General features: G+C 37.6%; 1 protein-coding gene across 1 annotated transcript in view; it reads right to left on the bottom strand.

Annotated features, from left to right (window-relative positions):
- The window catches only part of TRMT1L (tRNA methyltransferase 1 like), a 40444-nt gene that overhangs the window by 25126 nt on the left and 1878 nt on the right, over positions 1 to 13440 (bottom strand). Inside the window, exons 2-5 of the mRNA XM_053608246.1 lie at positions 10258 to 10368; positions 8281 to 8394; positions 4217 to 4281; positions 466 to 595 (exon numbers count right to left, since the gene is read on the bottom strand). Of these exons, the coding sequence (XP_053464221.1) occupies positions 466 to 595; positions 4217 to 4281; positions 8281 to 8394; positions 10258 to 10368 (420 nt within the window). The remainder of the gene's footprint in view (positions 1 to 465; positions 596 to 4216; positions 4282 to 8280; positions 8395 to 10257; positions 10369 to 13440) is intronic.

Here is a 13440-nt window from a genome sequence, read left to right as displayed (position 1 = left end):
GGGTGACAGCTTGAGATTATGTCTCAAAAAACCCCAAACAAAAAAAACCCCAGAACTTGAATTAATGGATTTGTAGTCTACCAACTTATTTGATTAAATCAGTATATTTTATCTGCCTGATGTCTTTAAAAAATAATGTGACCAGCGCAGGCGTGGTGGCTCAAACCTATAATCTAGCATTCTGGAAGGCCAGCAGGTAGATTGCCTGAGACTAGCCTGAGCAAGAAAGAGCAAGACCCTGTCTCTAAAAAAATAGCTAGGCATTATGGTGGGCACCTACAGTCCCAGCTACTTGGGAGGCTGAGGCAAAAGGATCACTTGGGCCAGGAGTTTGAGGTTGCTGTGAGTTATGACGCCACAGCATACAAAGTGAGACTCTGTCTCATAAAACGAAACAAAACAAAACAATGGGACCATTATTTAAGTATTTACTTAGTAATATTTTGATGAGATTTTTCAACTTACCAACAGTATACCTGGATTTAGTCTCCCCTTTATTCACATGGCGCCTAACGTGTCCTAGCATATCAGTCCTTCTGGTGATAGTTGCTGAACAAATGATACAGTGATAATGTCCACCCATTTTACTGGATATCTGTCAGAGAATTTAATATAAGTAAGTTGCTAAGACAATGAAATAGAAGTATAAGTTTGCAATTTTAAGTATGTTAATTGCGTCTAGGGTTTAATGGTACAGAAGATCACCAGAGTCTTGCCCTATGGGGAGGGTCCTTCAAGATCTAAGGAAATGGCAGCAATTGCCTGGGAAAAATGAAAGTAAAAGCGGTGAGAGATAAAGGGACAGGATACACAGAATAGTTTTTTGTTTTTTTTTTTTGTAGAGACAGAGTCTCACTGTACCGCCCTCAGGTAGAGTGCTGTGGCGTCACACGGCTCACAGCAACCTCTAACTCTTGGGCTTACGCGATTCTCCTGCTTCAGCCTCCCAAGGAGCTGGGACCACAGGCGCCCGCCACAACGCCCGGCTACTTTTTTGTTGCAGTTTGGCCGGGGCTGGGTTTGAACCCGCCACCCTCGGCATATGGGGCCCGCGCCCTACTCACTGAGCCACAGGCGCCGCCCCTACACAGAATAGTTTTAAAGAGTAGGTATAGGGGGCTCAGTGCCCATAGCTCGGAGGGGTAGGGTGCCAGCCACATACATCGAGGCTGGCGGGTTCGAACCTGGCCTGGGCCTGCTAAACAACGACAACTGCAACAAAAAATAGCCAGGCGTTGTGGTAGGCATCTGTAGTCCCAGCTACTTGAGAGGCTGAGGCAAGAATCGCTTACGCCCGAGTTTCAGGATGCTGTGAGCTGTGATGGCATAGCCCCTCCATGGTGATACTGTCTCAAAAAAAAAAAAAAAAGGGCGGCGCCTGTGGCTCAAGGAGTAGGGCACCGGTCCCATATGGCGGAGGTGGCGGGTTCAAACCCAGCCCTGGCCAAAAAAAAAAAACCACAAAACAAAAACAAAAACAAAAAAAAAAAGAGTAGGTATAGGGGACCACCGCTAGCTTGTGGAGCTTTACCGAGTGGCCCTGAGTGCTTGTCCCATGCAGCTTTTATTTATTTTTTCCACCCAGCTTTTATTGAAGGCTATTTTCTTACTTAGTTGAGGGGGTAAGCTGAGGAAGGGAACAAAAATGTCAGCAATTTCTGTGAGCAAGCATGTTAGTTCTTATCCTATCTATAATCATTAACTTTAAGGATCTGGGCAGAGCTGAGAAATCCGGAACCTGAGCCTTGTGTGGGGGCAGCCTCCTGTCTGTGGTCACGCACACAGATCCCTTCAGGGAGGTTAGACCCCTCTAGTTTCTCTGTGGAGCAGATGCGGTGGCATCAGTTCTCCTCCGAAGAAACAGTGGAAAAAAGGAATTTTCCCCTGTCTCTACCTAGAGGTGTTTCCATCCGTGGTTAGGGTACAAACCCTTCTGCCCTTATCTCAGGGATTGAGCTGTTCCCTTGATCTCCGCCCTGGCCATTATACAAATCTCCACAATGGGTATTTGCTTCTGGAAGGCTGTTGACTACTGACTAGGCAGGGGTTGGCCTGGTTAATGTTCCTTCCCAGGCCCTGCACGCAGCTTCTGCTGTGGCCATTGTTCTTCAGCGTGTTCACAGACCCAGCTGGGGTGTTTGTTAGCTGTATCCCTTACAGCCCTGGCTTCCAATAAAAGCAGAAACTGCCCAGATAAGTAATTCAACTTTTAAAAGTGAGCTAGATAAACTGTTTTTATTCACCTTGCTCAGCTTATTTCTCTGTTTTTTCCCCTTTTCTGGGGGTCTTTGGTTCCCATTCTTCCTGCAGAAGCTAATATTAATTTTGCCATGTGACTTTGAAAGGATTTTAAATTCCTTACCTATATTTACACGTTTTTTAGTCTTACTTTAATAACAGGCCACAAATTTAATTTCCTAGTTTTCCACATTCATTATAAGAGCATATAACTGTAATGTGGGTTTTTTTTTTTTTTTTTTTGAGACAAAGTCCCACTATGTCACCCTCGGCAGAGTGTAGCGTCACAGCTCACAGTAACCTCAAACTCTTGAGTTCAAGCGATTTTCTTGCTTCAGCCTCCCTAGTAGCTAGGACTATAGGCGCATGCCACAATACCCAGCTATTTGTTGTCTTTGTTTGTTTTAGCAGGCTCAGCAGGGTTCGAATGCACCAGCCCCAGTGCATGTGGCAGGTGCCCTAACTGCTGAGCAACGGGTGCGGAGCCCATATGTATTTTGTACAGGGTACACTTATAAATGGGGTAATGTTAGCAGTGGTGTGCTGGTAAACGTTTAACAACTGGCGCTCCAGAAAAGTAGAGCTTAATTTGTAGTATTTGCAGATTTCCATAGTAAAAATACTCTATCACAGCCATTTCAAATTATTATAGATTTCAAGCAACCAGTGTGACATCACTAACTATAAATTCGGAAAGTGATAAGCAGTCTTGCACCACTATAGAGCACTGCCACCACGCAAGTACCCCATATAATAAACGCAAATAACCTGAACTGTACCAATAATGTTAAAGAGTTATACAATAATTAGAAATGGTGAATAGTCATTACTTTGGATTTTTTTAATATAACTCAGTCCCTTTTAAGTTTATATCATTTTATTTTTAATGATGGCCACATTTAACAATCAGCTCAAAAGATTTCTGAAAACTGGAGTCACCTCTGGCAGCCCAAAGAATGTTAGAGACATAATAAGAAGTCTGTTTTTCTAAGTAAAAAGACTGTTACTTCATAATTTTTCATTTAGTGAGAAAAAATACTGTTTCAATATTTAGTTTTGATACCTCTTACTGCTGCTGCCCCCTAGTTACTTGGGATGTTATTGTGAGAATAGTAAAACCATACACAGCGTTCCTTATCTTATTATTGTACTATGGTTATCATATGAAGAATATCTTAGATTGGATTAACAGATGAGGTACTGTCCTAACTACTGTTCACAGAACACTTCCTTCTCAACAGTTTACTGGTTTTAATGACCCAAAGAAAAATTGATAAAGAGGGTTCACTAAGCTAATGTGCAGTCAGGATAGTGTTACTAAAATATTTTTAGCTGGGGGTTGTGGTGTCCCAGCTACTTGGGCGGCTGAGGCAAGAGAATCGCCTAAGCCCAGAAGTTGGAGGTTGCTGTGAGCTATGTGACGCCATGGCACTCTACCAAGGGTGGCAAAGTGAAACTCTGTTTCTAAAAAAAAAAAAAAAATTAAGAAGTTTTATAGTTTGTATTCTCCTTAGGTCAAATATATCCTAAAAATAAACACATTTTTTGAGTTATGAAGATTTCAGAAAGTTTTTGATTCTGTCAAATTAAACTTAAAAGGAAGAACTTGGAGAGGACTAATATGAAATCAAAACAAATTATTTACTAAATCATAGTAATTAAAGCTCCTTTCCATAATCAAAAGTTATTTTAAAAGAAAAAAATACTCTTTAAATTTTTCATTCCAAAATAAATAAATGGTTAATTTTAATTTTAAATATATGAGAAATTAAAAACTATAAAATGAGAAGTTCAATATAGCAATCCTTTTTTCAATACATTTCATATTCTTCCTATTATAATAATTTGAAAAATACAGAATTTTAAAGTAAACTACATTGCTGAACATGCAAATTTTAAAGTAAGTAAATATTGCTCTTTCTTTACAGAGGACTAAATTTAAAAGTAAAAAAAAAAAACAACAATAATATTTGATTACCTGTTCTCCAATAATGTTTGGTTTCACTGGTCGACAAGGTAAGTGACAGATGCACATCCTGTAACCTAGAATGAAGGTTCATTAAATGTTCGATTATCATTAAAAATTATAAGCAAAGTTTATTTTATAAGAATTGGGTGCCAGGTGCAGTGGTGCTTTTAGGGAGGCCAAGGCAGGAGTATCACTTGAGGCCAGAAGCTAGAGGCCGGCTTTGGTAACATAGTGAGACTCTGTTTCTACCACTGTGGCAGTGTGCACCTGTAATTCTAGCTACTCAGGAAGCTGAGGTGGTAGGACATTGAGCCCAAGAGTTCAAGACTGTAGTGAGCAATGATCACAATACTATATTCCAGCCTGGCCAAAAAGTGAGACTTTTGTCTCTAAAAAAAATAAAAAAGGAATTGGGATTATTTTTATATATTTGTAATATCATAATTACTCAAATGCAACTGCTATACTATATACTTTTGTTATAGATAAAATTATAATTTTTTATACATTTCACACACACACACAAATGTATATTTTCTCCTATGCGTACGCAAGAAGACCCAGGTTCAAATTCTGGTTCTGCTGTGGCTGTTTTATTTTTGGATTAGTCATTTAGCTTCTCTGGGACTCAGCTTTACAATCGATTCTTTGCCACTGTGACTTTTTCTTAGGCTTCATCATCTTTGCTTCATGCTACATTTGCTATTAGACAGAAGCTTCTTCATCTATGATATCACACTATCTTGATTCTTTTTCCACCCTTCTTGATCATCTTTACAGAGCCTTATCCTGAAATACAGATATTACTTAGGCTTGGTTGGCCACAAGACTTTTTAAATTAATTTCCTTGGTAACTTAAACTCCTTTCATAATTCCAGTTATCTTTCCTGTGGGATGGAATCCTGAATTATAGCTCTGTTACTAACTCATTACTGAGAGCCAGATCCCTATTTCCAATTGCCTAAGGAAATATAACCAAATATCTGGTCAACATTTTAAAAACTATTTGTCAAGATTAAACTGATCATTTTCTCAACCAGATCTCTTTAATGTTATTTTTCTAAATAGAAATGCCTTATAATTGCTCCTAACTCAAAACCTGTAAATCATGGGTGGCCCCTGTGGCTCAGTGAGTAGGGCGCCGGCCCCATATGCCGAGGGTGGTGGGTTCAAACCCAGCCCCGGCCAAACTGCAACAACAACAAAAAAAATAGCCGGGCGTTGTGGCGGGCGCCTGTAGTCCCAGCTGCTCCGGAGGCTGAGGCAAGAGAATCGCTTAAGCCCATTGGAGGTTGCTGTGAGCCGTGTGACACCACGGCACTCTACCAGACGGTGGTACAGTGAGACTCTGTCTCTACAAAAAAAAAAAAAAAATCATCTCTAATTCCTTTCTTCTTACCTTAGATGTAATCTTTCTTTTGTTAGTTTTTTAAAAATTTATTTCGGACTAATATGAAGGCACCAATGTTTAGGTTACATTGTTTTCATTTCTAAGGTAAAGTTCAAGTTGTAGTTGAGCCCTTCACCCAGAGGATGTACCAATCATTGTTTCCTTGAATATGTTGAAATGTCCTAGCCCTCAGCCCTGTATGGCTTCCTTTTTCCATCAATATGTACTCCTATAGTTATTTCCTCTACTTTCGTGGGTTTAAATACCATCTGTATTCTGACAACTCTCAAATGTGTATCTCTAGCTCCTCAAAACTCCAGAACCATATAGCCTACAGGCTACTTGACACCTCCACTTAGATGCATCTCAATCTTTACACACTCAGTCTCTCTGGTCCTGGCTTTCTTTCAGACACCTGGTCCTAATATAGTCTTTTCCAGTTCAGTAAAGGCCAATTCCATATTTCTAGTTGCTCAAGTTCCAAATCTAAGCATTCCTGGTTCTCTTTCTCTTATATCTCACATCCATTCTTTCAGCAGATGTCATTGCTTCTACTTGACTTCAAGTATTTGTCAACTACTTTGAAGCCTGCTCACTAAGACAGAAATTATCATATCTTCACCATTTACCAGATCGATACCAGGTGAGAAGACCCAGCAGCCTAACGTACACAGAGAAGAGAACCATATCCAGAAGTAAGCAAAGGAATATGAGAAAACACTTAAGAAAAGAGTAACTTGGCTAGAGAGAGAACAAACCTAAAGGCTGAACGATGGCCTAAATAAGGAATATGAAAGAGATCTTTTTAATTAAAATGAGACCTTTATTTTTTAAGAAAAAGTCAATATGGTTTGCTATATACTCTTATATAAAATTAAACTTAAAAGAGGATGGCCCCTGAATTAGCCTAATTCCCCTTTCCCTAAGTAACTAATGATAACCTTTTACCAATAATACTAAGAAAATAGGTCAGGCATAGCTCTGGCTTCTTTTCTTCGTGTCTCTTACTAGCTGCCTCAACCAGGAGGCAGGAGGTTGTCTGAAATGCCAGACAACCATATTTAACAATTTCTATGCTTACATTATCATATGCATATGTTTAAGATTGATACTTAGGGGTTTTGTTGAGGAGGGATTTTTTCTTTGTTTTATCAAAATGGAATATCATAAAATGTCCCCTGTACACTGTTGTTTTCACTAGTTTACCATGGAAATAACTTCTAAGCTGGTATATACTTTTTTCAGTGGCTGCATATTATTTCATGGTATGCATGTACCATTATTTGTTCTATCAGCTCTTTATTTAAATTCTAGGTTTTGTTACTAAGTGCATATTGCAATGAATATCCTTGTATATATATCCTTGCCTACTGATTCTGTTATTTCTAAAGCATCCTGGGAGGAAAAGTGTCGGATGGATGGATGCGTACATTTTAAATTTTAAAAGATTCTGCCAGATGTTTTTGCAAAAATGCTGTAATAATTCACATATATCATTATCTCAGAATCTAGGAAGTCTTTTAACTTGAAAAGATCTTATTTTAGGGCGGCGCCTGTGGCTCAGTGAGTAGGGCGCCGGCCCCATATGCCAAGGGTGGCGGGTTCAAACCCAGCCCCGGCCAAACTGCAACAAAAAAATAGCCGGGTGCTATGGCGGGCACCTGTAGTCCCAGCTACTCGGGAGGCTGAGGCAAGAGAATCGCTTAAGCCCAGGAGCTGGAGGTTGCTGTGAGCTGTGTGATGCCACGGCACTCTACCCAGGGCCATAAAGTGAGACTCTGTCTCTAAAAAAAAAAAAAGAAAAAGAAAAGATCTTATTTTAATCCTTCCAACTTTTTTTCATTGTGAGTCCGCTTGTTAAATTTATTTCCCGAAACTGTGTTATTTTTGCTATTATTGTAATTGATGTATTTTTTCCTAATTTCCATTTATCTAAAGAAAGACTACAATTTCTGAATATTTATACTATATCCCACCACCATTCTGAATACACATAACTCTAGGATTTTTTTGTAGAGACAGAATCTCACTTTATGGCCCTTGGTAGAGTGCCGTGGCCTCACACAGCTCACAGCAACCTCCAACTCCTGGGCTCAAGCGATTCTCCTGCCTCAGCCTCCGGAGTAGCTGGGACTACAGGCGCCCGCCACAACGCCCAGCTATTTTTTGGTTGCAGTTCAGCCAGGGCCGGGTTTGAACCCGCCACCCTCGGTATATGGGGCCGGTGCCCTACTGACTGAACCACAGGCGCCGCCCTCTAGGATTTTTTTTAAGCTATCAGCAGAAAAAGAGACGTCATCACATCTTTCCCAATATTCATATCAATTAGTTTATTTTCTTATTTTACTACACCTTCAAAAATATGTGTAAAATAGTAGTTATTCTACTGCAAAAGGAAAAGTTAACTTACCAAAACATTGTTCAATAAGCAACATGGACTTCCAAGCGCAAGCAGAGTATCAGGATAGACAATGTTTGCTGAACTAAACTACTTGTGTCATATACATCTATATATAGCCTGGAGCTATATATTCTTTTATTAAATGTATTAGAAGTGAGGACATTAAATCTCTCGTAATTTTAAACTCAAAATATTTGATTATGTTCATAATTAAATCCCAAAACTGGTAACAAATATTGAATTTCACATACATTGCTTTTTTGCAAGCATAAAAATACTAACCTTCAAATTCAACTGAGACTTTCCAGTGTAAATTCTGAAGGTGACGACGAAGCTTATGGCTATTACAAGCTCTGAATTTTTCCATAGGGCACAAAGGACACATCTGCTTGTTTCCTTAAAAAGAAAAAAAGAATCCATAAAGTATACAGAATAGACTAATTATTAATGCTAAGTTTCAGCTACAACAGGTAACAGGGGGCTCCCCCTCTCACTTCTTAGATTAAGTCTTTCTTAACTGTAGGGGGAGGTCATTATCACTGAACCAGGGGATAGTTAACAGTAACTCTTATAGCATCTGACCAGTGATTGTTGTTTTACCCTAAAACTTTCTCTGTGGCTATCCAATGCCCTTGTTGCCACTGGGAATAGAGAGGTTGAGGAAGTGATAAACTATGATATTCTTTAAGCCAAACAACCTGCCACAGAAAGCACCACTTCACTTTGAATAGGAAAAAGGACAGCAGCTATCATACTCTCAAAAGAACTTGTACAGCGTAAGTACAAGTAAGCAGACAGCGTAAGTAAGTAAGTAAGCAGACAGCGTAAGTTCCTGCTATATATTCTTTTGCTAATCTGCAGCAACAAAAATAGTTAACATGTGGAATCTGGAAGAAGGAAGTGGAAGGAGTAGATGAGATCCAACATAATTGCTATACTGAGACGGGGGACCTGGTAGAACCTCTGTATTCAACTTGAATTTGTAAGTTCTTTCTTCTTTATTACCATACTCCCCAAAAGATTATGGATCAAAATAGAAGTCTTATTTAATTAGAAATATAAGTCAGGCATGGTGGCTCATGGCTGTAATCCTAGCACTTGGGGAGGCTGAGATGGGAAGATTGCTTGAGGCCAGGACTTTGAGACCAGCCTTGGCAACATGACAAAATCCTATCTAAGAAAACAACAAAAAACCAAAATTAGCCATGTGTGGTGGTATGTCCTGTGGTCCCAGCTACTCAGGAAGCTGAGGCAGGAGAACTGCTTGAGTCCAGCAGTTTGAGGTTGCAATCGAGTTGATGATGCCACTGCAAACTCTACCCTGAGCACCAGAGTAAAGCTCTGTCCCAAGCCAAAATAATAATAATGATAATAATAAGAAATATAATGTCTTTCAAATAAAAACTGTGATAAATACTGTATGACCTAGGCACAGTGGCACATGCCTATAGTCTCAGGTACTTGGGAAGCTGGGCGGTAGGATTGCCTGAGGCCAGGAGTTCAAGGCTACAGTGTGCTTTGATCATTATCATGAATGGCCACTTTCCAGGCAACATTCTGAGATCTTGTCTCAAATACAAGCCAACAGAACAAGATGGAACAAATCCCATTTACTTTTCTACAGAGCGTGTTTTGGGGAAAAAAGTATATAGAAGTATTAGAAGCTCAAATTCAAATTTAAAACAATAAAATATATAGCAATAATCAATAACTCATTTAATAAATTTTAATTCAACAAATACCCTTCACATGCAGAACAATACCAGATAGGTTCAATTTATGTTTTTATGCACACTGTCTACTTCAAAAAAATCATGAGGTGATCTTGAGGATGGTACCCAGCACTAAAGATAGCAGAGCACAAAGAGAGGAGCCTGGTCATTGACAATACTGTAGAACTCTTACACCAGCTCTAAACTGCCTATCTTGGAATTTCTTTTATATGATAGAATATTAACCTCTATATTATTGAAGACACTGTTTTTTTTTTTTTAATTTCTGTTACGCATAGCCAAATGCAATTCCTAACTTATACTATACGCAGCCCTTAGACATCCATGAGATTATAATTCCCTGAGAAATTATAAAATAATTTATTCCCATAGCACCTTTGCACACAGAAAGCTCTCAATTTCCTAAATAAAATTTTCTAGTTTACTACAGTTCTAGTTCAATAGGAATAAATATGTCTATCCTTAGCAAATTATATTCACAGACTGAAAGATGATAAATTGTTAGAAATTAAAAACATGGAAATACCTGTATCAAGATTATCTGAGTTTGATGAACTGGCAGATTTAAAATCCCCTTCAGTTATAAAAGCTAATTTCTCTAGATCAGCAAGCTGCCTTTGAATTGAGAAGTGTCTCTCTGAAAGGCAATTTTAAGAGTTAGAAAATTACGCTTTAACAATTTGTATTGTACTTGCATTTTTATTTTACCACATTACATAGAAGTTTACCCTTTTATTTCCTGCCCTAATACCTAGAGTTGGAATACTGCCACAATTCAGTGTACAAAATAACAAGTATGCTTCAGAATGCAAAAAGTTGGGGGGAAGACCCCAATGAATAACTTTATGGCTTTAAAATTTTATCTAATTGGTCAACATAATTCTACAAAAATGGTTTCCATCCTGCAGAAAATATCGGAGAAGGAAATATAAGCCATGTTTCCTGTCTTCAAATAACTGCCAGGTGAGAGAGGTTAATATGTTAACTTCTATCTAAATACAAAGTAGGCTGAAATGAACACTAGAGGTACAGGAAATATGATACAGGCAGACACAGGAAGGAGTAATTCTAAGTAACTTTGAGCATGTCTCTACTAAAGGGCCATTGGACTAAATAGAGATTTGGAGATTGTCCTGATAAATTCAAACTACCTCATAAATAAAGGCATGCGGTATAAAATATATAGCCACCCCTACCTTACCCTTGGCTAGAAGGTAATACGTTTGAGGAGATGGAGTAAGAAGAAAAATATGGAGCAAAAAAGGTATTACAGATCACAGAAGGCATAAATTTTGGACTTTACTCTTCAGGCAGTGGTCTTCGTACGTTTTTGAAGAAGTGAATCATATGATTTGAATGCATTTCAGTAGAGTATTTCTGGCAATAGTACTAAGGTTTTGTAAGAAAGGTGAGAAAATTAGTAATGGGAAAGTATAAGAGATCAGAAGTAAAAAAAGAAACAATAGAACTTGAGATGAGAGAAGGATGAAAAGTAAAATCAAAGATGATTCTATGATTTTGAGTTTATGTGGTTGAGAATACTGGTACCATGAACTAAAGAAGGTAGAGGAAATTATTTTGGCAGAAAGGAAGAAGAAAGAGAAAATGAAATTTAGTTTTTGACATAGTATGTTTAAATGTACTATTGGTAGAGTATTCTGGTAATAATCGCCAGTAGACAGTTGACAATTTGCTTTGGGAGCTCAGGAAGATTCCGGAGATACAAATCGTAAGTAACACGTTAGGTGAAACTATGAGAATGAGTAAGAAAGCCTAAGATAAAAGTGTGAAAAAGAGAAGAAAAACGTCTAGACCCAGTCTTGCCTAGTTATAAGTGATTTCGATCTAGAGCACCTAAAATTAATTTTAAAATGTGATTAATACATACTTTAATTCTAATCCATTTCAGATTTCTTAATCACTATGTCTTTGTCCCAGTAACGTATATTCAGGTTTCTCACACATGACACAGTCTTTAAATTAAATACTTGTAAATTTGAGAGTACATGCATAAGTCTTTTTAAAATATTTTTTCCTTTTAAATATTCTTGATTGGGTTGAGAGGATACATTCCTCAATGCTGCTAGACCTAGCGATCACACAACTACTCATCTTATAAACAGACACATCTGGAAGTGATATGAAGGGATGTAGGTTATTTCTAAGAGAAGTTGGCTGAAAAAAATCAGGAAAGTGGATTCTGAAAGAATAAATGGTAAGGCGGATCAATATAATGTGGAAGCCAAGGAAGAAGAATCTATAAAAGAGAAAAGCTCAAAACTAAGTATCACAAACAGTTGTAGACATCAAGAAAAGGCCACTGGATTTCATATGGTGCAAGTCTCTGGTGACCTTTAAGAAGTTGGTTCAGTGCTATTAGGAGGTAGAAAAGAAAATATAGAAAATCATTGTAGATTTTTTTTTCAAGACGTCTGGAGGCATAAAAAAGATGAACAGGATTGCAACTTATGTCACGCATGTCTTTTTTTTAAGGATGGAGAGACTGAATATATGTGCACCCCAAAGCAAAAGAATATTTACAAAGTAGGGGACTGGATGCATGTGCATGCATGTCTTTTTTTTTTTTAAAGATGGAGAGATAGGATATATGTGTATCCCAAAGGAAAAGAACATTTACAAAGTGGGGGACTGAATATATTAAGACAAGGAAAACTGACAGATGAAGATCCAAGGAGATAGGAGAAAATGGGATAAACCAGCAACTCCTATTTCTAATACTTGTTATGTTATTAAACAATTTAAAACCTTAAGAGTTTTACACTGAATTCTTGACACTGCAAACTTCCTATTAATACCTCTCTGAACTTCACTGTCAGTTTATCTGTTCACCTATTTGTATTAGTTGTATTCTTGTTTGTCTCCCCCAGAAATAAGCAGTAAGAAGGCTAAATGCCTAGTGTAGTAATTGGCACACAGTAGGCATTAACATTTGTTAAGCAATCATTTTTTAAAATTATCATTACATTTTTTTGGATGCAATAGAATATTGTGTAATTTCAGAATCCAATTGAGCACTATCAGATATTCCTGCTCAGACTTATTAAAAGATAATTTTTCACCTTATTTTTAAAGGAGCAAAAAAAGCAACAAATATGAACTTCTTAAACTACATATTCTTCAAATGAGTTATGATGAGATTTAATTTCTATAAATACGTAAAATTTTTCCCCATTTGATCAAAAACTTTTAATCGCTAGATCAGACAGTAATATTCAGAAAATGAATCCATGTGTATAAACCAACCTATCTAATCGTAAAAGCTTTTGGCTTCCATTGTTCAAAGATCTATGTGAAAACAAGATAAACAGCACTATATAAAGATGTACTTATTGAAATTATTCTAGTAAATAGTACAAAATAAGAGAAAGGAGCCTGGTAATTTAGAAAACTAAAAATCCTGTGGTTCTACTATTGAAGAAAATGGAAAGATCTGTCTAAAAATTCATGTATACTTATAAATATTTCTGAAATCACTTTCTGGTTCAAGATAGTAGATATTAGGCAATCTGTGTTTGAACCACTCAACCTACTTTTCATAACATGCTAATGAAGTCAATACCAAACCTCTTACTAAATCAGAAGATGCTAGGAGGGTCTTTTACAACTTCTGTTATTTTTTCCTCAGTGGAAGGCCATCTTCATCTTGCCTACTTACCACTGACTGCAAAAGACTAACTAAATCATCTAA

This window comes from Nycticebus coucang, chromosome 10 (assembly GCF_027406575.1).
Source record: "Nycticebus coucang isolate mNycCou1 chromosome 10, mNycCou1.pri, whole genome shotgun sequence".
Lineage (NCBI taxonomy): Eukaryota > Metazoa > Chordata > Mammalia > Primates > Lorisidae > Nycticebus > Nycticebus coucang.
The sequence above is the reverse complement of the archived record's forward strand: the minus strand, read 5'-3'. Positions and strand labels throughout refer to the sequence as shown.